Source organism: Podarcis cretensis (assembly GCF_951804945.1).
Source record: "Podarcis cretensis genome assembly, chromosome: 5".
In the NCBI taxonomy this organism is placed as follows: Eukaryota; Metazoa; Chordata; class Lepidosauria; order Squamata; family Lacertidae; genus Podarcis; species Podarcis cretensis.
Window position 1 is genome coordinate 26510749 of NC_137174.1, and position 27335 is coordinate 26538083.

The following is a 27335-nucleotide window of genomic DNA, read 5'->3' on the forward strand; positions in this document are numbered from 1 at the left end:
TATTATTATTATTATTATTATTATTATTATTATTATTATTATTTTATCCCTTCTCCAGCTCTAGCTTTTAGTGTGTTGGACATTTTTGCTTTCTGTCTTGATAGTCCCCCCCAGAACCCAATGAATTGCTACTGGCATTCAGTCAGAATCCGAGCCCTAGTACAATTCAGTAAAACCATGTGGTGTTGTGGGAGTTGTGTTGCACTGTGTCAGTTAAAGAGGTGGCAACGTTTGTAGACTTTTCATTGCTTTGATTACTTTACTGAAGGGCAGTATTTGATGGCTGGTGGCTAGTCGTTACTGGACACACCCATCTGTGTAGGAAGGAACAAAACAGTTTGCTGGGTTTTGCAGCATTGGCATATCCAGGGAAGGAGAAAGTAAAGAATATCTGAGATTTGTAGTTGTCTTGACAAGAAGCCAATTTGCTTCCTAGATGCCTGGATAGCTCAGTTGGTTAGAGCATGGTGCTGATAATACCAAGGTTACAGGTTCAATCCCCACATGGGACAGTGGCATATTCCTGCATTTCAGGGGGTTGGACAAAATGATTCTCAGAGTCTCTACAATTCTAGCGTTCTAACTGATGTAAAGGCTAACACCATTTGTCTGGGTATTTGTCCTCATGGAATATTTGTTAAAAAAAAATCACAAAGGTGCCATGAATCTCTCCGGTACTGTCTCCTCACAAGGAAAGCAATCCTTGTGTAAAAGGCTGCCTCCAAAGCTTTGTACCTCTTGGTGAAGCAATGAGCGTGAAACAGTATTTTCATCTGAAGCCTCTATGGTGGTGTCAGCAAAAGGTATACTGAGCAAGATAAAAAATGTTCATTTTTAAAACAAAAACTCACCAAGCTGGTTCCAGTCCTTGGGGAGGAACTGCTAGCAAAAAAGGCACCAAATGTGTTTATTGGAAAGTGAATTGCTATTTGCTAGGAAATGGACCGAGACCAACTCATTTCAGAAGTGTTCGCTGGACAGCTGGTAGCCACTTCTAGGCACAACTGAGCCCTGATCAGTATTTAAACCAGTGACCTGGAGGTGAAAATCCTCGTATCCTGTTATCACCCCACTAAGCCAATGTAGCACAGTAGAATTTGTCATCTTTAATCTGTATTTATTGGCTTTTAATCGGGACAAAAGCTGAAATATGTTCAGCAGCTGTGTGAATGTAAATTCCTGTCGGATTTCTCTGGTGGTGGCTCTCTATACCTTTTGCTCTTGTTCTTTCAGCCTCATTGACATTCATGAAATTCTATCAGCAATTTGCACCCAAAAGCAAACCAAGGTGGGTGAGTGGGTGGGTCAGAGCAGACATGAAGCTGTGTTTTCAACAAAAGAACAGAAGCATTGCCTCAGCCTCTCTTTACAGTTTATTTTCCAACTTTCTGTATATAACATGCTATGTGTTGCTGTGGGTTGTTTTTTTTAAAAAAAAAAAAAAAACAGGATTTATTACCCACCCTTTACCATATGGTCTCAGGGAGGGCTACAGCAATATAATAATATAAAGTTATAAAACAAGTGAAACACATTATGCTGTGCTAGGGTTTGTTTATATACTGTCAACCCCAAAGCAGTGAACAGCATATTAATCCAAAAGAAAGATAAAAAGAGTACAATCAATCAATACAATATAAAATTGCAAAATACTGATCACACTAGATATGCATTCATGATCTGCACTAATGTTCTCAGCACAGACATGGCCCCCAGCATCCCACTTAACACCTAGAAGTGCAGTTAACCCTCTTACACACCCCTGTTTCTCCAGGCTAGGAGCAAGCCCATCCACAACCAATCACCTATGGGTAGTGCCTTCACCTTCATCAGACCCCTAAGGACCAACCCAAAAGGGAACTTCCACTTGGGGTTTCCCCGCTGGAGCTGGCCTGTTGGCGATGACCCACCATCAGTGGTGGCCTCCAGATATATAGACTACACCACTGGAAACTAGATTATTATATGAAAATCAGTCAGTCATGCACCCTTATGATTTGAAATGGATGCATTTGTTGTCATTTTGCAACGATTCTTGGATAGGTCATTAAATTGCCTCTGGGGGGTTTCTTTAGTTTTCTGTATCTTGGCTTTTTCTTTTTGCACTGGAGTCAAATGATGCTTCTTTGCACTTTATAATGCATCGCTCAGTATCTTTTTTTTCCTCAGGACTGATTCACAGGTCTGCTACTTTTTCTGTTATGATTATTAATTAAATTTATATACTGCCCTTCATCCAAGAATCACAGAGCAGTTTGCAGTATAAAAACGCAAAAAAAATACATAATAACAAAACAATACCTCTCCCCACACATAGATGGTTTATTTAGCCAAAGGCTTGGGAGAAGGTTTTCTATATGGAACCATCCAGGCAGCCTAGAATTACAGAATGCAGCCTTATGAGGAAGGCAACATCTGGCCAGTAACAACACCAGATACTGCAGCTGTTTCCTGTTAGCTATTTGTGTGAGCAGAGTGCCTATGTTTGCGTGATGTCAGATCAGATATTATTTCTGTCATGTGACTGTATTCCTACAGACCTTTGGCTAGGTCCTCATGGAAGCACTGTGAAGGCTATTTCACATTTTGAAAATAACTGATGCACATTAAAGCCATCAAGTGATCAGTTTGCATGGAGGCACTTGCCTTCAGAGCCATGCAGAGGGAAGTTCTTCCCCATGGAATTTCATTACTTACTGAAATTCTGTTGCTTTCTCTCTCGTAAAGAGTGGGGCAGAAGAAAAGGATACAGGGTCGTAGGATGGGCACTTACACATCACCAAATGAAAGGACAAAAGAAAAGCAGATCTGTATAAATCCTGCAAATGCTAACTTGTACATAGTGATGCACACTTGGAAACAATTACTGCCATTTAAATAGAGTCACAATCCCTCTCAATATAACAGTGTAGCTGTTGTTTCTACTGTCCTGTCTTATTGTCCTGTGCTTATTGTCAATGGGCAACTTTGAGGGTCTCCCTTTCTAGGGTTCTTCGAACTTGGCTTGGGTAGGCAATCTGCCAAAAAGAGGACCCTAGGAAGTTTGTAATATGTGAGCTGGCTTCAAGTGATTTGTCCTCGAGTATAAAATGTGGCAGAAAGGGAGGAGGTGAAGGGGACACTTGGGAAGTGGCCCTTGAGAGACTACGGAGCAAGTCCAGGCCAAAGCAGCCCTCTCTGGGGAACAAAGCGGGTTATAAATAAGAAAAGGAATGCGTGCAGATCATTCCTCCAAACACCAGTGACATTTTTTTCCTTGTCAGCAAGGTCTCATTTTGTTTTCATTTTGGCATATGGCTTTATTTTTGATACGTTTCAAAAGAAAATCAATTCCATAGTCCCACTACAGTCATATCAATGCAACATACCTATCCAAACCTAGGATGAATTGCTGACGTCGAACAACTACATCACTATTTAAGGCAGCACACTTTCCCTAACCAAGCATCGTTGTTGTTGTTGTTTAGTCGTTTAGTCGTGTCCGACTCTTTGTGACACCATGGACCAGAGCACGCCAGGCACTCCTGTCTTCCACTGCCTCCCGCAGTTTGGTGAAACTCATGTTCGTAGCTTCGAGAACACTGTCCAACCATCTTGTCCTGTCATCCCCTTCTCCTTGTGCCTTCAATCTTTCCCAACATCCGGGTCTTTTCCAGGGAGTCTTCTCTTCTCATGAGGTGGCCAAAGTATTGGAGCCTCAGCTTCAGGATATGTCCTTCCAGTGAGCACTCAGGGCTGATTTCCTTAAGAATGAATAGGTTTGATCTTCTTGCAGTCCATTGGACTCTCAAGAGTCTCCTCCAGCACAATAATTCAAAAGCATCAATTCTTTGGCGATCAGCCTTCTTTATGGTCCAGCTCTCACTTCCATACATCACTACTGGGAAACCATAGCTTTAACTATAAGGACCTTTGTTGGCAAGGTGATGTCTCTGCGTATTAAGATGCTGTCTAGGTTTGTCGTTGCTAACCAAGCGTTAGGGAACATAATTCGAAAGGCGCAGCGGCCCATTGTCCTCCCCCGCCCCCCCCCCCAGGAACTGGCTTGCCTAAATAACTGAGGGGGAGGAGCCAAGCGGCCCTTCCCGCCAAGAGCAGCGTTGCTTGGGCGCAGAAGAAGGCGGGAACTGCGCGCTCGCGCATTGGGGGAATTAGAACCTTATTTGCAGCTGCTGCTGCTGCTGCTGCTGCTTTTAATTCCCTGATAAACCTATTGCATAAGGAGCGACGGGGAGACTTGAGGCGGCCGCAGCTCCCCCTCCCTCCACTGGGAGAGAGAGAAAGCTGCCTGCAGGCAACGCAGTGCATTGCGTTACATGCACCGGGGTGGGGAGGGGTGGGAGAGAGAGATGATGTTGGTGCAAGCGCCAGCCTTGACTCAGCAAGAGTGGCGCGCGGACCCTTTAAAGGGCCAGCTTAACCCCCCCCCCCCCCTCTCCACCAGGCTCAGGCGTGCCGAGCGCGAGCCACGTCTCTCCCTCCCCCCTCCCCTCCCTTGCTCTCGGCTCCATTGCAGGGACAGGCAGCCGGCTCTCGCCCCCCCCCCCCCGTCCGCCGCGCGCGCCTGTCTTCCAATCCGCGCCCGCCGCCCGCCTGCCAGCCAGTCCCGGGGAGGGAAGGGGGAGAGGAGAGTGCGCGCGCGCGCGCGCGCCCCTGCTGCACCCAGCAGTTTCGCAGCCAGCCTGGAGAGACGGAGACAGACGGGGAGGGAGGGAGACGGCGCACCAGGAGAGAGGAGCTGCTGCCGTCGCCGCTGATCGCAAAGCGTGCGCGCCCCCCCTCCCTTCCTTCCAGCGCTCGCTTTTCCTTCCCACCCCTGACAGCCCCCTGTTTCAAAGCGGGGGAAAAAGGGAAGGGGGGGAAAGAGCAATAAACCCGAAAGGCAAGAAGTGTGTGGGTGGGGGGCGCGGGAAACAATGGAGGTGCCTCGCCTGGATCACCATATGAGCAGCCCGAGCAGCCCCTGCGAGGATGTCATCAAGAACCTCAGCTTGGAGGCCATCCAGCTCTGCGATAGGGACGGTGAGTGGAAGGTGCCGGGACTTGGGGGGGGGGAGGTAGGGGGAGCTCATCTCAGCGCAAAGCGGCCCGTGCTCTTGCTGCCACCGCCTCGCCCCACCCCCACCGGGCTTGCTAATGCAAAATTACCCTCCCCCCCCCGCGTATGGCTCTTTGTTGCCACCCCATCTACCCTCTCCAGTCAGCCCCCCCAATCCAATCTTGCGCGGGGTTAGGTGTAAATGTCCCCCTCCATCCATGGCATTTGAGAACAAAAGAACAGTTTTTTGCGTGTTTTTTTAAAGGAGGGGTCGCAGCGTTATAGAGGGAAACCCCTCTTTAAGGTGCGGGGGGGTTAGTTCTGCGCCTTGCAGAGCGCTTGCCTGTTTCGAGAATTGGAAAGGAGGAGCAGCTGCATTCAAACGTTAATTAACATTTTCGGCTCTGAGAAACGCGTGTTTAGGCATGCGTTTTCACGCGCACAGCCACTCCGAGTCCGGTTGGGATGATCACTTCTTGCGAAGCCATGATCTCGAACTCCAGGCACGAACCCAATTGTGGCGTCCTGAATTATTATTTAGAGTGGGGTGTGAGGGGGGTCGCATGTGCTTAGCTCTCTTATTTATTTTACTAATGAATAAACTTGTCACATGTAGTAATTCAATATAAATGCCGCTTGAGGGGTACAAAAACGCCAGGCTTTGTGGCGGTAGTACGGGGATTGGTAAAGGAAAAGGGAAAAGGAGGTTTGTATGTTTCAGCACCATGGACAGTTGCAGCCTCTTCTCTGGACTGTGGCGGAAGTTCGCTTGGTGGAGTCTGATCTAACGCAGAATTCGAGACTGATGCAAGCGATTTTGTGTGCTAATGTTAAATCCTTTGTTCTGCACTCTAGCAGTTACAAATTTTGATACAGAGGGAATATGTGAGTAGACATAGCGAGAAAATCTTAAAAGCAAGGGAATGTGACAGTGTTGGCTTGTTAATGCATATTCTGCTAAGTGGCATGGTTAAAACTAATAACAAAACTTAATTTGTTAGGCAGAGTGCAAAAGGGTTGTTTGAGCTGCAGAAACCCAGGCATTTGTAAGGCTGTGTAATAAAGAACGGGGAACAGCCAATTTACATACTGATGTACCACACTGAAGACTAGCAATTAGGAGTGTGTTTAATATTCTATACAATTATGTCTCGCTTCGTTTAAGAAGCACTGTGCTAAACAGCAGAATAACCTGTGTTCAGAAAGTAATACCCTAGAGTTAATTTGCAAAACACAATTTAATTTTGTATTCATTTGCCTACCTTATATTGTTCAACATCTAGTAATTCAAAACAACTTAAAATTATTTTAAATAGTATCTCCTAGCTTTAAAGTAGGAAAAAATATGGCTTATATGGCAGTGAACAATACCACAAGGTTTTAGTACTCTGAACATTTGGTGGTTTAATGTTATATTTCTTCTGTCTACACATATTATTTTGGAGTATGCATCTGCAATCTACAAGCACGTTATTATTGAGTAGTTCCATTTGTGACAGTTGAAGTACTGTAAAGTTGGTTCAGGACTGCAAATCAAGTAGCACAACAAATTTGCTATATACCCTAAAAGCTTTGTTCTAATGGGCCTTTTTAGTACCAGACAACCATTCTGAAGCCGAATATTTGTCAAGTTTTAGTTTTAACATTGTGTTCAGGAGTGAGTTTAATGAGCCTTTTCCATTTCTACTTGAGTTCCCACAATTGCCGTGCAGATTTCAAGGGTTATAATTTTGGTTACAAGTACAATGGCATTAAAACCCGTGTTAAGGGAAATGTTCCTGTGTTGGTGTGGGCAGCAACAAAGCAATACTAGCTTTCATTTAACAGATACAGTGGCATAATTTCCTTAAATTGATTTAACTATGTCATTTCCACAAAATATTTAACAGTGGATGCATTCGTGCTTCCCAATAAGCCAGGGTTGCTGGCTTACCATAGTTTATTGTGAACAAGCCGGACACTGGTGCATCATTCCCACTTTGCTGTTCCTCTGATGTGGGTGGAAAACAAGAAGCCATAGTCAGTTTTAATTCAGTTTCAAACCATGGTTTGTTGTTAACTTATGAACCTCTGGCTTGTCAAGGATCCTGGGTTGGGATGTCACAGGAAGCCAAGCTTAATTGTGGCTTCCTAGTTTGTATCTTCTATTTGCGTCAGAGGGAGGGGTGAAGTGAGAGAGATTAGGCAGCATTCATCAGCACACTGCTTATTCACAATAAACCATGACAAGCCACAAACGTGACCAGTATATATATTAGTCATAGCTGTGTTTGGTAGCCACAGATATTTTGAGATGGGGGTAAATGGAAGGCTCGCATAGTTCTCAAAGTGTAGTGAAGCTTGCAAAGTTAATTGTAGCAGTCTGCTAATTGATTCAGAATAGTCTTAATTAATTGTTGTGTACAATGAAGCAGGGTTACACTTTTTAGTGTGATTTTGTTTCCTCCTGATCTTTAAGAAAAAGAAAAGCTGGCTCAAAAAAAAAAAAAAAAGATATTAGGGAAATGCCGGTTCCTCCCCACAATAGATTTCGTGCCTAGCTAATCCTCATACATACTAAACTCTGATGGCTGGAACTCCACCAGTGCAAGACTCATTAATCCCAATGCCTTTTGAGGGAGGGCATTATTCCAAATTTTACAGGCAGGCAGAAACGTGTGCAGGCTTCGTGCATCAAAATTTTACCACTAGTGTGCAGAACCTGATGTGGGTAAGTGCATTTGAAACATACTTTGCTTCCAACAGGTGGCACTTAAGACTCAGGAATGCCTACATGGAAAGACAAAATGGGATAAATGGACCCAACTTTCCAGGAGAGCAGCATACAATTAGTTGCTTCTAAGTGCAACACCATAAAAAACGACATAGCATCTCTTCTAAAGCATCATGGGGTGCAATCTATCAAGCAGTGTTGCTGTACAATGAGCATTTTGATGGCTCATGGGCAGGGCTCCTGTGAAAACTCCACTGAAATGAATGGCTATTTCACAGAAGCAATTGTAAGGGAGACTTGAATATGATCTTTGCAGTTCTCATCTCTTTGAAATCACTGGGTGTTCAACTCTTCCCCAGCTGACCGATGGTTTAAACTGACTAATGTTTTCATTTTATGGCTTTAGACTTTCGCCCATTTGATGTGTGTGAACCTCACTGAAATCGCCAAGTACGCTATTGCAGCCCATGTTTTGTTTTCTTGTTGAGAAAATAGATGTTTGGAATTGGCTTTCTTTTAACTTGCTCAAGGTGAATCTAATCAGACAAGCACTTAACGATGCCCACTGACAATGATGTGCATGAAAATGTGAAAAGGATAAAGGAACACACAGAATAACAAACATTATATTCAGCAGTATTTTAACCTACCGCTATGTAGTGGAGATGTTAGCTCTATAAATATAAAACAACTCAGTTCTTCTACAGTCTCATTTGAAAGTTGATTTGATTTGAAAAGTTGCTTGCTTGGTTACCATCTAGACCCGATGTATAGCAAATGTGAGATGTCAGAATCCTAATATTAGACGTTCGAGATAAAATAGTCTACCTGTTGATAACAACAATACATTTATGATGTGACATGCATTTAATTTCCATTTTTCACTTTTCCAACTGTGTTGCCACCCTGAAGGCCGAAACGAGAATCTAAAATACTAATAAATTCCAGACGAAAAGAAATTTGATTATTCCAGAGACACACAAACTCTTTCTCTAGATATAGACTAGGACTCCATTTTCCTATCAAAATGTTCTTCAGGTGGTCCACATCCATATTAATCAAATTAAATAAAAATGAAATATTTATTAAGTGCCAAAATCAACAAACAGATGCAGTGAAAAATCAGTCCATAGTAATTATAACATTTTTCAACCTTCTTTAAAAAAATACAAACTCCTGTTTTAAGATAGCTGCGCTGGTCCACAGCTCATGTTGAGGCTTAACTTAAGAGTGCTCATGCCAGTGTAAATGACAGAGGCTTCAAATATCTGAAAAACTGCCTCCTTCCCTACAGACCTTACAGAGCAGCAGAGAGGGGCCTCTTGGTAGTTCCATCACCCACACAAGCTTGGTGTGTGTGTGTGTGTGTGTGTGTGTGTGGCAGCCTGGGAGAGGGCATTCTTTGATGATGATAATAATAATAATAATAATAGAAACATTTTTCAATAGCACTTAAAGGCCTGCAGGTATCTGCTCAAACCGACCTCCCTGTTCAAGTTGTTCCATAAAGCTGGGGTCGCTATTTAAGAGCAATCCTAGATCATCAAATCAAGTCTACTTCTAGAGTGTTTTCAGCAGATCCTCTCTGCAAATTGTAAGTTGTAATAGGGAATGCCTTTTAAAAACTACCGTATTTTTCGCTCTATAAGACGCCCCAGACCATAAGACTGTTTTTGGAGGAGGAAAACAAGAAAAAAAATATTCTGAATCTCAGAAGCCAAAACAGCAAGAGGGATCGCTGCGCAGCAAAAGCAGCGATCTCTCTTGTTGTTCTGGCTTCTGGGATAGCTGCGCAGCCTGCATTCGCTCCATAAGACACACACACATTTACCCTTACTTTTTAGGAGGGGAAAAGTGAGTCTTATAGAGCAAAAAATACAGTAATTCAGGGCTCCCTTGTTGCTGTGGCGACTGAATGTGCAGATGGAGTTCCCCATTCACCTTGATGACAGAATGAGATGCATAGTATTCAGTGATGTGAGGGGTATTTTTTGGGGGGGGGGGGTGGAATCGAATTGGAAACATGTCCTGTGCATTCCTGAGGGTTTTCTAGTGATCTAACGTAGCATGTTTATTTTACTTGTGTTTAGTAAATGGAGCTTAACACTTTGTAACTGCCAAGATTGTTTAATACTGTGTTTACAACTGGCATCCATTCATTGTTATCAACGAACTTAGGAAATGGAAATTTTCCCATGGAAAAATAAAGCAATACTGTATATATTTTTTCTCATCCCACATTGTTGTTGGTATGCTCACAATATCTTCCCTCTTTTGTAACCAATTTACTGGTAACATAGTCGCACAGGGAAGCAGTGAAATGGGGATGGAGTGGGGGGGGGAGAGAGAAAGAAGACAATTCCCAGCCATTTTTCTCTTGCTGCTGTTTATGCAGGTTAACACTGGATATTCTTTGTTGTCTTGATAGATCTAATCTAAAATGTTTTCGTTCCATTTTACCACTCCAAAGCCCAATTTATAGGTATTTAGATGTATGCAAACTATAAATATTCATTCATTTTCAATATCCTCTGGTTATTTTGTATCTGCTTAAACATTTTGTTTGTTGTGTAATATTGAAATGCATATTCCTGAATAAGTGCTCATACCTATTTGTCTGTCTTCAGATACCCGGATCTGACTTACAGTTAAATAATTGTGGAAGTGATGGAACAATATAATATGATCTTTAAGCAAAATAAAATGTGAATTGAGAAAGTGATATTAAAATATTAATATTAATAAATAGCATTACACACTTTGCAAAAGGGGATCCAGACTGCAACTTGTCATATTGTGAAGGCACAAAATCTGTTCAGTCTCCTAATCACCCTTTTCCACAGGCATAAATAACTCTAGTGTCATCTTTTCTTTAAATTCATAATAGGCACATCCTGAAATGGTACAATCACATTTCTGGTGCATCATCAACATTTTTAATGTTCATTGAAAATAAAAGAACAGTGTTAAGGTTGTGATTGCCATATGGAATTACACACACACACAACACAAACACACACATCTAGCTCCTGTGTAGGCACAGCTTTTAAACTTAATCTGAAAGCAAAGTGGGTTTATCTAGTCCAGCATTTGGATTTCCCACAGTAACCCTCCCCCATACTTCCAAGAAAGCCCACAAGCAGGCCCTGAAGGTATAGCAGTTCCCCAGATGCTGCTCCCCGCCTGGTAGTCAGAAGGTATACTGTGTCTGAACATGCAGGCTCCATTTAGCTACATGGCTAATAGCAGTAGATAGGCAAATTCAAGGAGGACAAACAAGTCTGTTCCCTCTTCAGTGTCATCTAAACTTGTGGCTGTTGTCAGATCTTGGGGAAGTGAATTCCATTAACTGGGCACTGTGTGGAGAGGGTACAAATTTTACCTAGGTAAGAGATGTGAAGCTCCAGTGGAAGAGGTCCACTCCATGCTTTCATGTAGCTTAGTAGCAACATCTTTCCAGAACACTAATTCAGAATATTCTTCTTTGTCCCTACTTCTCACATCCTAAAAATGCCATGTTCCCTTTGACTTTACTAATACCCCCCCCTTCTTAATTCTTTTGCTTATATCCTTCAAGTGTTTCTAATTGTCTGTCCACCACATGGACAGTTGTGTGTGTGTGTGTAATATGTAATAATGTGTATTCTAATTTTTCTTGAGCATCAGTTTTGTCTCCTGCCCCAGGCAACTTCTATCACTCTTCCTTGAGCAGTACTGTATCTCTTCCTTTAAAAAAAAGAAGAAGCCATTTGTTGTTTGCTTTCTAATGGCATAGATGGTATTACATGCCTTTGTGCTGTTTATCCAGTTTGCCTTAACATACATTGTATTATTGCATTTCATAGAATCATAGAACTGTAGAGTTGGAAGGGACCCTGAGGATCATCTAGTCCAACCCCCTGCCATGCAGGAATATGCAGCTGGTCCATACAGGGATCGAACCTGCAACCTTGGTGTTATCAGCACCATGGTCTAACATGCTGACAGCTGCTTCTGAGGCCACGATTAGCTGGGAAGCAGAGTAATCATTAGGATGTCCTATCTCAGCTCCAATGTTACATCAAATTGTGTCCAGAAGTATTCTTCATTAGGCACTTGAATATAGTCCGCTGAGGACTGTCTCTGCTTAGCACCCAGTCTCCCAGTGGAGCTTTCTTTATAAATGGAGTACTCAAACTATGAAAGAAGAATTCACTACAGTTTCACAAGGAAAGCATGGGGGGGGGGTGAAAGTCATGCTATTTCCTAACAGGCAGTTTTTTCTGTGTCTTGCCTTTCCATTGTGTGTGTTTCTGTTAGACCATTTCTGAATGGTTCAGCAGTCATTCTTCTACCTCTTTGAGAGGTGTGGTCTTTTGTTCACTCCCATGTGCCAGTGTTCCCACAACAAGCAAGATGTTGTGGCAGGAAGGAGGCCAACCAATCGTTTGACTGAGAGGACCTTTTACAAAAAATATATATTGAAAAAAAGAACCACAAATCCCTCAATCTATGTCAGACTTCAACTGCTTATTATGATCAATTTATTCTTAAGGTGGGTTATTTTGTTGTTGTTTCTGTGAGAGACCGGTGCTACTTGAGGCTGCCCTTTTCAGCTTTATAACCTTCAGACCTGTGCCTAACTTAGGTCCATCCATCCCTGTAGGCTCCAGTGTTAGAAACTCAGGTTAGGCACCAAATGGCTCCTTACACCAGGGTTATCCTCACCAAAACGGAATGCCTAGCTGCTCAAAAGACATATTTTTATGTACAACGTTTTGGTTCCTGAAATTTGTTCTGATTGTGCATTTGAAATCTAACAGAATTGTACAGGATGTGTGCCTAGTATATGAAAACGGTCAAGATCCAACTATCCCCAGGTATGCACCTCCAGATGGTAGAGATGTCAGCCACCATCCTGGCACCCAGGCATCTTCACTTGGTCACAAGTGGCCATTGGCGAGATGCAAAATGCACCTGGTGCCTGGCCAATTTCGAATGCTGGTATGGTCCATCTTCCAGATGGTTTCCAGTAGCAAAATTAGGGGTTGACAAGTGCTGGACAACCCTTACAATATGCATTGAGTGGACTGTGCTTATTAGGATGCTGCATCGGTCCAGATGCTTTGATTTGTCTCTGTTTATTTTTATGACTTTGCTCCACACACTGGGATTGGAAATATTCAATGAAGAGCAGGCTATTATTACTCTTCATCCTCATCATCTAACTCAGCACTGTCTACAATGACTAGCAATGCTCTCCAGGGTTTCAAGTGGGAGTTTCTTCCAGCCCTACCTGGAAATGCGGGAGGTTGAATCTGGGACCTTTCACACACAAAAGAAGGCACTTTTACCACTGAGTTGCAACCCTTCTCCACAATTGCACACATTTCAACAGTTCTTTTGCCTATCACTCACCTCATCTTAACTGGAAATAAATCACATTTATGGAGTAGCCTGTGAATTAACCAAGTCTTGTCACAGGTTTGTCCCATTGTTAAAAATGAGAGCTTGGGGACAACCAGTGAATCCAGTTGGCATAGCCTCAGGGTGGTCCAAAGGGACATGGTATATGCTTGGCTTGTGGAACTCTTAGCTGCAGAATGGAATCTGTGGAATTTTGTTACTTTATGCATGATGGCACTTTCTGTAGCTATTTGCTACTTGCAAAACAAGGAAGTACCTAGGAAAGGTCTTGGTGTGCAGCAGATGCCTGTTTTTAACTCTTTCCTGTTGTAGCCTGCCTCTCTGACCTTGACAGTTTGCCGCCACTCACCCTTTCTGGTTTCTGGTTCTCCTCATTAATAGTCTTGGCTTGCTATGTCCTCTCTATTCCTTTGAACATTTTCGCAGCTGTTGGGTTTTTCCTACCTCATTAATTCGCCTTCACTTTTCATATCCAGAGTAATTTTTCTTCTCCTTCGCTTGTTCCTCTCAATTTCTCTGCCCCCTTTGCCATTAATGTCCATCTGCAGGTTCCTTGAAAATAGGCTTCAGCGAGGGCATCATGTGTCCATTTCTCTGTCCCTGTCCCTGTCTTCCTTTTCTTTTCTTTTTTGCTAGATGCACTAGGCTACCTATTTAAGAAGTAGCAATGCAGGGGGAGGAAGTCAAGCCAAAATCTGCATACATGTCAACAGGAAAAAGAACTTGTGCGTGCAGTTGTGGCTTTGTTACCTGTTTTTGCTACCACAGAGACAAACCACTCGGAAAGCAAAGTTCCAGTTTTGCATGCACTTATCTTCTGCACATCCATTTCCATACTTTGGAACCAGTCCTGGATAACCACAACAGCACTGTGCAGCTAAATGGGAAGGGACTATCTCTGAAAGAGAACCCAAATGAATGGGAATTGATTGCATGTTGCTCTAGGGCCAGGGAGTCCTTGGTTAACATCCCCAGACAGTCAGGACCTTCACTGGGTAGCACTGTCTCTCTGCTTAACTTGCCTCATGGGGTTGCTACCAGAAAGCAGAGAAACCCCACGTGCATTGCTCTGGATTCCTTGGAAGAAGGATGAGGTAAGCTATAGATATAGTAAATAATCAGCAACTTTAACTGAAGTTTGCCCCAGCAGATGAAGGTAGAACTAGGTAACGAAAAGTTCGTATGAGCTATATTTGGACCTCCAATTCCATTTTAAGCATTTTTGATAAGGCGTATGGGATGTGCTCTGTCAGGAGCTTTGTGATGATCCATGAATGCTACCTGTGTGAAAACAGTCAAGATCCAAGTATCCTCAGGCATGCACCTCCAGATGGTCAAAATGTCAGGCACCATTCTGCTGCCCAGGCACCTGCACTTGGTCACAAGTGACTGATAGTTAGGTCAAATTGCGCCTGGCGCCTGGCTAATTTCGAACATATCTAGTACATTACTAACATCAGAGCTAATGATTTATGTTCACATTGGGGATAAAATGAGTTTGGACTGATACTGAGCAGTATTGGGTTCTCTGAGATTTTCTAGTGCAGTGTTTCCCAACCTTGGGCCTCCAGCTGTTCTTGAACTACAATTCCCATCATCCCTGACCACTGGTCTTGCTAGCTAGGGATGATGGGAGTTGTAGGCCAAAAACATCTGGAGGCCCAAGGTTGGGAAACACTGTTCTAGTGTACTAATAACAGAAGTAAGATTTGATTTGGGGACTTAATAGTTTGTACCCCTCATTACTATGGTACACCAACTACCTATATGTATATAACCACCTATGAAACTGTATGGTACATAAAGCTGGATTTTATTCAGCTGGACCACATCCCATCATGACCACCATCATGAATTCTGACTGTGTGGTGATTTCTATCTTTCATTTTATGTTTCAGTGATGGAACCAAATATAATGCCCTGTTAGGAGTGTCAAAAGTTTCCAGTTGTAACAGAGAGAGAAGAAAAGAACAAAGTTTCCCTTCGAAAGCTTTGATGCTATGCGTGCGTTGCCACATCCCTTGTCTGACCTTAAAAATATTTCTTTCAGCTGGTTATAACATATTGTGGTGTTGCTAATGGAATCAATTTCCATTGTGGGGTTGTAGCTGAGTCATTAATCAATTTTAGTTTTATTGTTATCACGAAGTGTTCTTGCTTCTGTCCACGCTTGAATGATTAGATTAGATTAGATAAATTTATTGTCATTGTCCGTATATACACAGTATACACAACAATGAAAATCAAACACCCAAGACCGGATTCACATACACATTTGCACGTATCTCCAACACTCTCATCCTATTCAGACATAATGCAGGTACTGTTTTGCGCAGGTGGTTTAGAAAACAATAACCAGACTTTTAAAAAATATGCTGAAGACATTGGCGAACCTTGACCATTGTCCCTCAAATTGGGATTGGTTAGAATATTCCCAAGTAATATATATTGAAACTCCATGTTTCTGTCCTCTTGTTTCTTTCAGATGAAGAACATTGTCTAATCTCAATGCTCTCTTTTAACTTTGCTATTATTTGACAATTGAACTATGCCTTTCCTAAGAAAAGCAAATTTCCATACTAATTAGGGTTGAATCTTAAAAGCTGCTAACCTGCCAGGATTGGATGTCATAGCTAGAGCAGCCCCAGCAGGCAGGACATGGAAACCAGGGTATGGCAGAGAAGAGGTAAGCTAGGCCAGGTGGAATTGGAATAAGAACTGGGTTTCAGAAAAGAGGTAGCCAAAGAAAAGGAAAGGAAAGCAGACCAAAGTATAAACGAGGGATAAGGGAACCCTTTGCACCCTCAGGGCCGCATTCCATTTTAGGCAGCCTTTTGGGGGCCACATTCCAGTGCTGTGTGCGGCTAGAGGCAAAAGTGGGCAGAGAAACTAAGTTTTGTGTTTGTCCAGTAAGCTAGTTTCTTCACACTTGGACACCCTCCTCTTTGCTCCCTCCTGGCAAGCAACAAGCATTATCCGAGTCGAATAATGCATTGCAGCCAGGCAAAAGCACTCAAGGAGGATGCAAAGCAGGGCTGGAAAGTGGATGGGGCATAGGCGTAGTGCCAAGGGGCAGATAGAGACGACAACATTTGCCCCATCCCTGTTATAAACAGATTCAAGGCATGGTGAAGGAGCTCCACCTGGAACAGCAGTCAGCCCTCTTCGCAATCTCTTCCTTGCACCCTGTTGAAGATGTTGGGACTGTTCATAGACTCCACTTTTCTTTTTTCTTTTGTGATTTAAGTTCAATCACATTGAAAGACACAGTACCACATGTATTTTGGCCCTGATTTCTTATAGACTTGATACGCCTCAGCTCTTTGGCCTTGTATTGATAAGGTAGGCTGGCAGTGCTGTGGGGCCTCTGCCTCCTGACCCAGCTCAAATCAACAATGGGAGAAGTATTTGGGAGGGGAGCATGGACATCATGCATCTTTATGTAGACCTGCCTCATACGTTCAAAATCACGGTCTTGAGTGAAAGAGGTTGGCCAAATAGTTTTTGCACAGTGTGGTTGACCCGGGAGAACTCCATCAAATGAACCCAGCAACAAGGATTTCTAATACAAGAGTGCCGAAAGGAGGAGGAGACCAGATCTTTGTTGGGAGCAGCCCAGAGTGGCTGGGGAGACCCAGCCAGATGGGCGGGGTACAAATAGTAAATTATTATTACTATTACTATTACTATTATTATTTGTGAGCAAACACTGCAGCAGCTGGAACCAGCTGCCCCACAGAGCAGACCTGGCTATAATAGTGTATCTTGTTGCAAGGAGATGGATGCAAAGTTATAGTTTGTAGATACAGTGAAGGGACTCTATGCACAATGGCCTCTTTCTTCACTGGACTTCTTTAGTATCCCTCCCTGATGATGGCTTGCCCTTCTTTTGCCTCGCTCCTCTGTCACGGGAACCTTCCCTTCCCTTGTGACTCTGCAATGCCTCCCTGGCACTCTTCAAGCTCCGCCCAGTCATACTAGGAAGGTTATTCACTTCTCTTCTGCTGAATGTCTTCTGTTCTGTACTTGTAGTAAAATGACGCGGTAAAATCTTCAGGAGAGAGATTGGAATGTACCACTTCAGACTGTAAGTGGGGCTCTGCCACTTTGTTGATGCTCTCTTTGAATGTCTTCAAGGTTTCAGTATTTCACGAAAGAGATTCAAGTACATACCAGAACTTTTGGTTTCCACAATTGCAGTGGGAAAATGTGCTATTAAATCCACTTCTTACAATATTAGATTTTTTTGTGGTTTGGAAAGTAACAGGGAAATGCATCAAATACATGGGGTAAATGATTAATGGGAAGATGTGCAAAAACTCTGCAAGCAAATCAGGGCAAATGCAGGACGGATGCTCATTGCCGTATAACCTTCCCACAAAAAAAAAATAAATCAGAACAAATGTTCAATAAAGACCAGATACAATCTAACCTCTGCCTAAGGTTTGGACAAGCCAATCAGGATGAAGGGGCAATAAATAAGTTGTCCAGAGGAGCAATTATATTATGCTGGGGTGGGTGGGATCCTGCTCAGCCAGTTCTTTGTTGTGCTAGGTCTGTACATGCAGCAAAGTGTGTGAGAGTTTTAAGCATTCACGTGTGACCCTCACCAACCTGTAGTTTTAGGACTGAACATTGCTACCTCTTTCTGCTGCACATGTAAACAAAGCCAGCCTACCTTTTTCATTTTGTCTCTCCTTGTGTGCTCTGTATTGGGATCCGTTAATTCACATTGCTTAGGGGCAGGATTAGACTTGGAGATGCATTCACAAATCTCTGCCATCACATGTGCTTTGGCCCTTAAATTCTCAGGAAGCTGAATTTTACCCCAAGTAATATCAGCACCTGGGTGTCCGGAAGGTGGGGAGCTTACTTTTGCCTGTATTTTTCTGCATTTCATTTCCCTGTGGTTTCTTCTTCTTTCTACAATTTGTTTATGTACCTGCAACTCCGCTTTTGCCACATTAAAGTTTGTTGGTCTTTATAGGGTGCCACAAGACTCCTTTTGTTTACGCTTCTTCTGTATTCCCTCAGTGTATACATAGGACTCAAAGCATCCGCTGCTTGTGTTCTTAAATCATCAGGACATTATTGGACCCTGGATGCAGTCCTGACCCAGTCTTGCTGTTCTTCCATTGAATGGAATTTATTTCTATATTTGCAATACAGAATTCACTTTGAAATAAGTGTATATTTCTGATGCTTAAATTGGCCTCCACTTTTTTAAAATGTGCAGTGGCATTTTGACACATCCCATTTATACAGGAGTAATTGGAGACCCCCCAAAAAATCGATCTAGTCACTGCAACTTATGCTGCAGAGAGATAATACAGTCCTGCTAGGCTGAGCATTCATTTGATATTGCATCAACACATTCAGCCTTAAATGAGAATGCAGAACCCAAAATAACATTGTGCTAAGCTTTTTATAGATGCCATTGTCTTTCTCTGTAGCTGTCCTTTTAATGCTAAGTATGGACTGTGTGGTTTTGCATATGTTGCGTGGATTATGTGTTAGATGCATTAATCTTTTGCTCCAGCAACTATATTCAGGCGAGACCCATTCGCAGACACCCTCCCTTTTTAAAACAGCCTTATAAACAGATCAGCGAAAAACAATAGCCCAGAAAAATCCTTCCTTGCCCACACATATGTCTGTCCATAATTTACAGTATATCAATACTTGGAAAGGGGCAAGGGGGAAAGACCAATTATTTTCAAGATTACAAATGTTTATCTTGTCTGTAGACATACTTGTTCCAGGTGAGTGCTTGTTCTATGGTTTGGCCTTTAAAGGCTACTGTACCATAGAATCCACATTAGTTAGAATCCAGAAAAAATGTTGGTAAACTTGATTCCGACTGAAATCAAGAGGGGAGAAATAGTCATGTTTTCAATTGCACTCATTTCAATGGGATTTAAGTTTAACTAAGACAGGTTCACTTATTGTTTTGGAGGTGTTTATTAGGTAGGTTGGAATGGGTAAATAGTTGTTGCTCTTCCAGTTATGGACTGAAAAATTCACTCTTCAGTTTCTGTATCTGCTGAGCATCCACCTTAATTTTTGCACATTTTACACAACGCAATAGTGCTGCGAAGGAGTTGGTAGTCATTTGCAGCTGCTTACTAGGATCATGCCCATTGATCTAGCAGCCCATTTGCATAGTCAGATACTCAATCGGATATTGTTAATAAATATTTCTGTAGAGAAAAATGTCTTGTTCCTCTATGTAGAAAACTGGCATTCTGCCATCATCTTAGGAAGCTTTGCATCCAATGTGAGGATCACTTGTTCATCCTGTGAATCTCTTGTCTATAGACTCTGGTTCTTGTTGCTCCTGTCTAATTTAGGATTTATGCCCAAGGATTCTTGGTTTCATTGCAATATCTGGCTGCTGCATTGAGTCTTTGGAACCGGTTGCTGCTAGGTCCTCGGGGAGGGGGCACTACTCATGAACGGGTGGTTTTGCAGCAGCATGGCAGACTCTCTGCTTCAACTTTGAGCAGCTTGCCTAATGGAGGCAGCCTCCATTTGGTGAATATTTGTGTGTAGCTGCCTGTATTATGCCAAGGCCAAGCGGCAGATTAAAGTCAATGTACCTCCCCTCTTTTACATGCTCAGGAGTGTTCCCCTTTTCTGTCCTATGCCCAGAATTTCCAGCTTTAGTCCTTTGAGTTCCAGAATTCCTTCTTGATACAATTATCACAAGGAGGCTTGTGTGGTGTATATATAGGACATTTTTGTGTGTGCTTTTTTTTTTTAATGTTGGTATAATGTCACCTAGTAGTCATCTTTTAAATATCAGCTTCACTTCACTTGATCTTCTCCAGTCTTCATTTTTCTTAAATTGAAGTCATTTTTCATCATATAAATGTCAGCAGATAGCTCTTGCACATCTTCCTCCCACTGTTCTCCCAAGATATATATAGAGCAAAGGAGTGTGTCAAACCAGCTTGCCATGTGATAGCGGTTGGTAATAGGTTTGGTAACCAGCCATATTCCAGATAGTACATAACCTCGCAGAACCAGATCTTTTTTCCCTTTTTTTCTGAGTTACATTTTAGGAAAACATTCTAGAAAATGAGGGAAAGTGCCAATTATCTCCACTCCCTTTGACCTATGTCAAGTGCATAAATTCATTCACTGTGTTGTCTGTATTTGCAGATCTGGAATTTTAAAGACGGGTTTGCATAGATTCAAGAGCCCCAAAAGTTTCACTGCTCCAAGTGTATACTTCCCCAAGTGACTGTTGGTGTGGCTTGTTTGTGTGTGCTTACAGAGGGTAACTGTTAACTACTGTTGCCCCTAAACTGCTCATGATGTAAAACTCCAGAGTGACAATTGTGTCTCTTGCCCCTGCAACTATTTAGTTCCATTCTATTCTCCTCACCTCCCAAATGGTATTGAAGCAGAAATTGAGTCTGCCTTGCTAGAGCTCAGAGACAAAGAATCTGGCCTTGCAAATGAGATTGGACTACGCTTAACTTCTTTAGGCTGCCGACCTGGGAGTAAGTCTCATTGAACTCACCGGGACCTGAGTAGATATGCCTAGGATTGTGCTGCAAATCTGTCAGAAGCCTATCCTGATCAGGCTTGTCTTATCTCCTTCTTGTTTCCTTTCCTTCTGTCATCGATTCATGAATCCTTCTCATTTCTCATCCTCCTTTTCACTACCAAAACACAAAAAACCTGTCCACAAATTCTTGCATGTTTCTGCAAAAAAAGGATAACATTTCCTGCCTAGGAGTACTGTAGCCTGCTCCCCACCCCCGTCACTCCCCATCCTCATCCTGACCACAAAGGAAAAGTGGAGCGTTACCACTTACAGTTTGAACCTCCAGATCTTTTAAGGAGCTCCTTGCAGCTTCAAAGTCAAGAGGAGCTTCTTACAGACCTTTACAGAAGAACTGTTCAGAATTATGTCCTGCTTGCTTCTGCAATCCTATGTGAAACTCAACTTAGGCTGTGATCATAAGTCCGCTCTCGGAGATGCTACATCTGTCTGTACTATAGTTGCAGTAGTCTGTCATCACGCTGTTTTTGTTGGTTGTTTCCCAAGATTCTAAAGGCAGGGGTGGGAAAAGGAAAAGAGGTCTGGAAGGAAAAGGAGAGGACTCATGTCTATGGTAAATAACTTGAGAAGTTTAAGGGAAGGCCTTGGTGTGGGGCAAGAAGCAACTCTGTGTGTGCAGCAGTTTTAGTTCTCTGCTTCCAGCGGGGAAGAGAAAGGAGGAACTAGGGAAGAAGTGTGCTCACTGGAAGGACAGATCGTGAAGCTGAGGCTCCAATACTTTGGCCACCTCATGAGAAGAGAGGACTCCCTGGAAAAGACCCTGATGTTGGGAAAGATGGAGGGCACAAGGAGAAGGGGACGACAGAGGATGAGATGATTGGATAGTGTTTGTGAAGCTACCAGCATGAGTTTGACCAAACTACGGGAGGCAGTGGAAGACAGAAGTGCCTGGCCTACTCTGGTCCATGGGGTCACGAAGAGTCGGACACGACTAAACAACAACAACAGGGAAGGAGCATGTGGAATTGGGTGGGAGTAAATTTGACATTTGGAGGAATGAGGGGAATAGGGGAGATGGGAATGAAGTGTTTGTGAGGGAGAGAATTTTGGGGCTCTGGCAAAGAGGGAATTAAGTTGGAGAGGAGGAAGAATTGAGGAAGGAGCAAATGGAAATTGATGGTGTTGAAGGAGGCATTTGCTGTGCTACAGAGGACTAGGGAGAGGGGCATTGGGAGAAATGAAGGGGAATATATCAGTGTCCCACTTGGAAGTTTAATGGAGTAGAAAGAGGGGTTGATTTGTGGAGAGTGGGAGGGGTAGCAAGCAGGAAACAGAGACAGCCTAGTACAGTGGTACCTCAGGTTACAAACGCTTTGAGTTACAAACACTTTGGGTTACAAACTCCGCTAACCTGGAAGTAGTATCTCGAGTTGAGAACTTTGCCCCAGGATGAGAACAGAAATCGCGCGGTGGCGAGAGGCCCCACTAGCGAAAGCGTGCCTCAGGTTAAGAATGGTTTCAGGTTAAGAATGGACCTCTGGAACAAATTAAGTTCGTAACCCGAGGTACCACCGTATTTATATATTTATATTTAGTAAAATGGCTTAACTTAACTCTTCAATGTATTTATTTAAACTGGGGGTTGCTAACCTGTGACCCTCCAGATGTTGTTAGACTCACAACTCCCATCAGCCCCAGAGAGCATGGTCAATGGTCAGGAGCTGTGGTCAAGCAATATCTGGAGGTCCACAGCTTCTCCACCCTGACTTAAACAATTTCCAAGCTGCTTCTCAGGATCATCCGTCCTCCCAAAGCTGCTAAAAAAGCAAGCAATTCAGTAAAACAACATTGTTAACGAGACAGTTAAAATCTGCGCAACATTTAACTAATTAAATATAAGAAAAAGCAGCAAACAGTAAACCGTATAAGCATCACAGGCAACCTCAGCCACTGCACAGGGCATTAGCTTACAGTGGTACTTCGGGTTACATACGCTTCAGTTACATATGCTTCAGGTTACACACTCCGTTAACCCAGAAATAGTGCTTCAGGTTAAGAACTTTGCTTCAGGATAAGAACAGAAATCGGGCTCCGGCAGCACGGCGGCAGTGGGAGGCCCCATTAGCTAAAGTGGTGCTTCAGGTTAAGAACAGTTTCAGGTTAAGAACGGACCTCCGGAACGAATTAAGTACTTAACCCGAGGTACCACTGTACTGTAACTGAAATCAGATTAGATGAGAAAAATATTTAGGACTCATATAAAACAAAAGAAGAATGGAATTAAAAGAATCATGAGAACTGTAGTCCTCTGAGTGGGCCAGGGCTCCTGGTTGAAAATTATGGGCACAAAAATACGGTTTCCACGGTTACTTCAAGGAAGCCATGACAGTTAAACTAGTTCAAATCCAGTTTGCTCTGGCTGTGTACATGTGCCCTAGTTTGGAAGCAAGTTTCTTTCGAAGTCAACAAGACTTGCTTCCAAATAAATTGGAGTGAGTTTCCTGCAAGGTTGTCCTTGATATTCTTCAGTCAAGTTTCCTCTTCAGTATATTTCTTTATATGCCACAAGAAAAAGAGAATATGTAAAAGCCAGGATTCTTAAAGGCAGTTCAGGCAAGTTTATGTTTTTGTGAAGCAGAGGAAATATTATTTCAAAGGGAAGAACTCAGACCTCTAAATCTTGAGGGACACAAGTCTCCGTGGCAAACTGAGCAGCAATGTGTTATTTATGGAGCAGACTTGCTGCTTTTGAAAAAAGTTGAGAAACATGATTTATGCGGTAAGAGTTTGCCAGGCATGAAGAACTTGGAACCATCTGACAACAAATATGCTGTGTGCATCTTGGAGAATATCTGCAGTGCAGATTTTGAGGTAGTCTTCATCTTGTACTGCTTACAAAGCATTTGCCTTTCACCTCACCCATTTCTTCCTCTGCTTTTGTGGCCAGTATACTTTTTTCTTCCTTCCTTTGGGTCCACATGTCCCAGGATGCTTAGTCTCTTGGGTATTTAAAACCTTGATGATTGTAAGAATTTTTTTTATCTTGATCTGTTATATGATACTCATTGAAATGTAAAATACCTATGAATGAATAGATCTACCATGCATCCAGAGTCGGTCTAACACTTTGCAGGTAGGTGGAGCAGTAATAAAGAGGTGGGTTGCCCTGCTGCCAAAGGACAGGTCCTATAATTAAAGAGTGTTTGCTGGTGGTACAAGGAAGAGGCTCAGGACTCTCTGTGTTGGCGCCAATGATTGCAGGTTGCAAGTACAAATCCTTTATATCCTTTTGCCACTCTCATTTTTGTCAATTTCCAAAGTTTGATACTTGGCACTTACGGAGCAAGAGCCAGATCTTTAGAGCCAGGTAAGTTGATGCAGGAGCTTGAAATGGAAGCTGAAATGCAGGTGGACTTCACATTTGGATTTTTAGCAGCTGAACTGACATGGCTTCATGTGAAGTAATCCTAGTTGGTGAAATTTCTAGGAATTTTGTTAGAGATTCCTCAGGCCCCTCTCGCAGCAGAACTCCAGCTCCCAGGATTCTCTGTGGAGAGGGACTGACTAAGCCAGTCTAAGTATCTGGTTTGCTTCTATCTCTCTATAAAGCAGTGCTTTATAGAGCACTGATTTATACTGCCTTAAACACTTTATATGCTTTAAACACTGACCTGTGAGCGTGCCAGTTGGAGAACAGCCTTTACCAAAGGTGTCAAGGGCTTTGAAGACATTAGAACTCAGGAAGCAAGGGAGAAATGTGCTAAGAGGAAGGCACGCTTGGCAAATCCACACCGTGATCAACTCCTGCCCGGAAACCAATGTCCCCATTGTGGAAGGACGTGTGGATCCAGAATTGGCCTCCACAGTCACCTACAGACTCATTGTTAAAACTGTTTATGGAAGACAATCTTACTTGGCTACGAGTGATTGCCAAAGAAGAAGAAGAAGAAAGCTTGTCAAACTCTTTCCCAGGAACCCAGTAATCCCTCATGAGTTTATCAGCAGGACATTCAAGCGAGCCAATCAGCAATGGCGAACAAGCTTACCAGATACTACTGATCTTTCCTGTAAAGCAGACATGGAGGAGAGAGTGTGTGTGCACGCACACTCTGGTGTGTAGACTCAGGGTCAAGCAAGCAAGGTGTGACATTATTTGCATATTTAACCCTGCTATGCTTGCTTGCTTCCCATTGTGAATAAGAGGATTAGAGAAGACAGGGTTCTGATCACAACCATGGCAGCAGGTCCCCATTATCCCACATCGCCATCCTAGTCTCGGTTGTCTCTGCGCCCCACTGGCTATTTACTTATTTAGTTTAAAAGCAAGCATTGCCAGGGCTAAAGTAATAAATAGAATCCCATCTATTTTGGCCCTCAGTTCACACGGGCAAGGCTCTGTAGGCCTGGCCAGTGCCCTGACTGTACCATAGAACCCAGAATAACAGCAGTATATAGGCAAGACTTTGCCAAACTTGTGCCCTTCCTATGTTTAGGATGCTGACTGGGGCTGATGGAAGATGTACTTTAAAACATCAGGAAGGAACCAACTTGGTGAAGGCTGGTAAAGGCATTCCTTGGCAGGTTCACATGGGTTCCCTAACAAGCAAATAGATGTGGGAATAAGGGTTCTTGTAGGTAGGAAATTTGAAAATCGCTCTTCTGTTTGAGTCCCAGATTAAATCACTTCTGGTTTACAGTTTTTTACTTTTCCGGATAATAGCTACAACTTATTATCATTCTTCTTGAATGGGATATCTTTCTCCCAGTCGGTGTGGCCTGCAGCCTGGCTGTTCTATTCCCTCAACCCCCACAGAGTGCTTCTTTGAAAGTGCTATGAATTTTCATGGCTGGAGAAGCTAATGGGAAGCCAGAGACAATCGGTATTGGCATTTAAAAAACTCTGCAGGTCCATTAGTCACTCATGCCCTTTCAAGCAGAAATCCATCTAGAGAATGACCTTGTCCAACCGTGAGATTCCACTATTATGCAAGAAGAATGATCTATTCTAGCTTGGGGGGTGGGGGTGGGGTAGATGTTTTGGCAGTGGTTGCATTTCCAGGCCATCGTATCTGTTGAAAGTTCACCTCATGTGGAGGTGGTGATCAAGGTGGCACTTAAGCAACACTTAATAAGTCCAAAGCCAATCACTGGCCCCTAAAGAGAGCTAAAAGATTTGGACAGAAACCCCAAGGGAGGTTATTTTTCTCTGGGCTGGACTATTCAAGACGGGGGGGGGGGGGGCTGAATGTTTCCATACATAAAACAAGCAAAAAAAATGCTTCCTCCCCCTGTAAATAGCATATTGAGGAAAAGGTTAGCCTAGAACCTTCTCCCTAGTATGGTAGTTTTATGGGGGAGGGGGAACTTTCTGGATATTTGGTTCCCAACTCCATCTTGAAATAGTACCACCCGCTAACCATTCGACACTTGGGGTACTGGGATGCCTTTTTTTGTTCTAAGGGTGAGATTTATCCCTCCCATCTTTTCCAAGTTCTCTAGCCACAGTAAAACCATGGAAGTGTATTCCTATTTAACGTGGAGAACTGGTAACTGCTTCCAGTTAAAACAATCTATTTTTTAAAAAAAAAAATAATATTTATTAAGAGTTTAAAGATTGCAAAAAGGAAAAAAAGGAATTAAACAAATCAATACAATACAATACAAAAACAAAAACACTACATAGAACATTGAATTAACAAAACAAAACAAGAGCAATTAAAAACACTTCCGATATTTTCAAACTTAGCTTTCATTCACTTGTTTCATTGACTTCCTCACCCCTCCCTTTTTGTATTCCACTTCAATTAACTGTTTCAGCAATTCCTTTCCATCTTCCTCTGTTTTCTGTCCTGTAATTAATCTTAACATATTCTAACCTTGTTTTTTCCCCCTTTTAATACATTAACAATCTATCTGTACCTAGTTCCTTATAACATTTCATTCCACCATTTTTCTAAAGCTCATTAATTTTACAATATTTCTGTAAATAATCTTTAATTTTTTTCCAATCTTCTTCCACCAACTCTTCTCCCTGGTCTCGGATTCTGCCAGTCATTTCTGCCAATTCCATATAGTCCATCAACTTCATCTGCCATTCTTCCCGGGTGGGTAAATCTTGTGTCTTCCAATACTTCGCAATGAGTATTCTTGCTGCTGTTGTTGCGTACATAAAAAATGTTCTATCCTTCTTTGGCACCAATTGGCCAACCATGCCCAGGAGAAAGGCCTCTGGTTTCTTCAGAAAGGTATATTTAAATACCTTTTTCATTTCATTATAAATCATCTCCCAAAATGTCTTAATCCTTGGGCATGTCCACCAAAGGTGAAAGAATGTACCTTCAGTCTCCAGTTAAAACGATCTAGAAAAGAATCTTGCTGTTGATATGCAGTATACATCAGCATACTTACATTTCATTTGTTTGAGCAAATCCTAGATTGATCAGCGAATGCCTATAGCTGCAACGGTATTGTTTCTGAAAATTTTAATATGCTTTGGGGTACAATCCGTAGGACTTTAAATATTCACACTGTTAGAGCTCTTATATCCATCTTGAGTGATATTATGTTGGGGGGGGGGGGGGTTCCTGCCTTGCTTGCTCCCAAACTGCAATGTCCTCGTATCTTGTAGGTATTTTCTTGCAGGTATTTGTGCCTTGAGAAATAAG

The 27335-nt window shown here is 42.7% G+C and overlaps 1 protein-coding gene across 3 annotated transcripts in view; it reads left to right on the plus strand.

Annotated features, from left to right (window-relative positions):
• The window catches only part of PHYHIPL (phytanoyl-CoA 2-hydroxylase interacting protein like), an 81041-nt gene that overhangs the window by 25810 nt on the left and 27896 nt on the right, over positions 1–27335 (plus strand). Inside the window, exon 1 of one of the 3 annotated variants that reach the window (XM_079975727.1) lies at positions 4553–5022. The exons of the other annotated variants lie outside the window; for them this stretch is intronic. Coding sequence (XP_079831853.1) covers positions 4917–5022 — 106 coding nt within the window. The 5' untranslated portion in view covers positions 4553–4916. Of the gene's footprint in view, positions 1–4552; positions 5023–27335 lie in introns of those variants that run through there. 3 annotated transcript variants of the gene reach the window in all.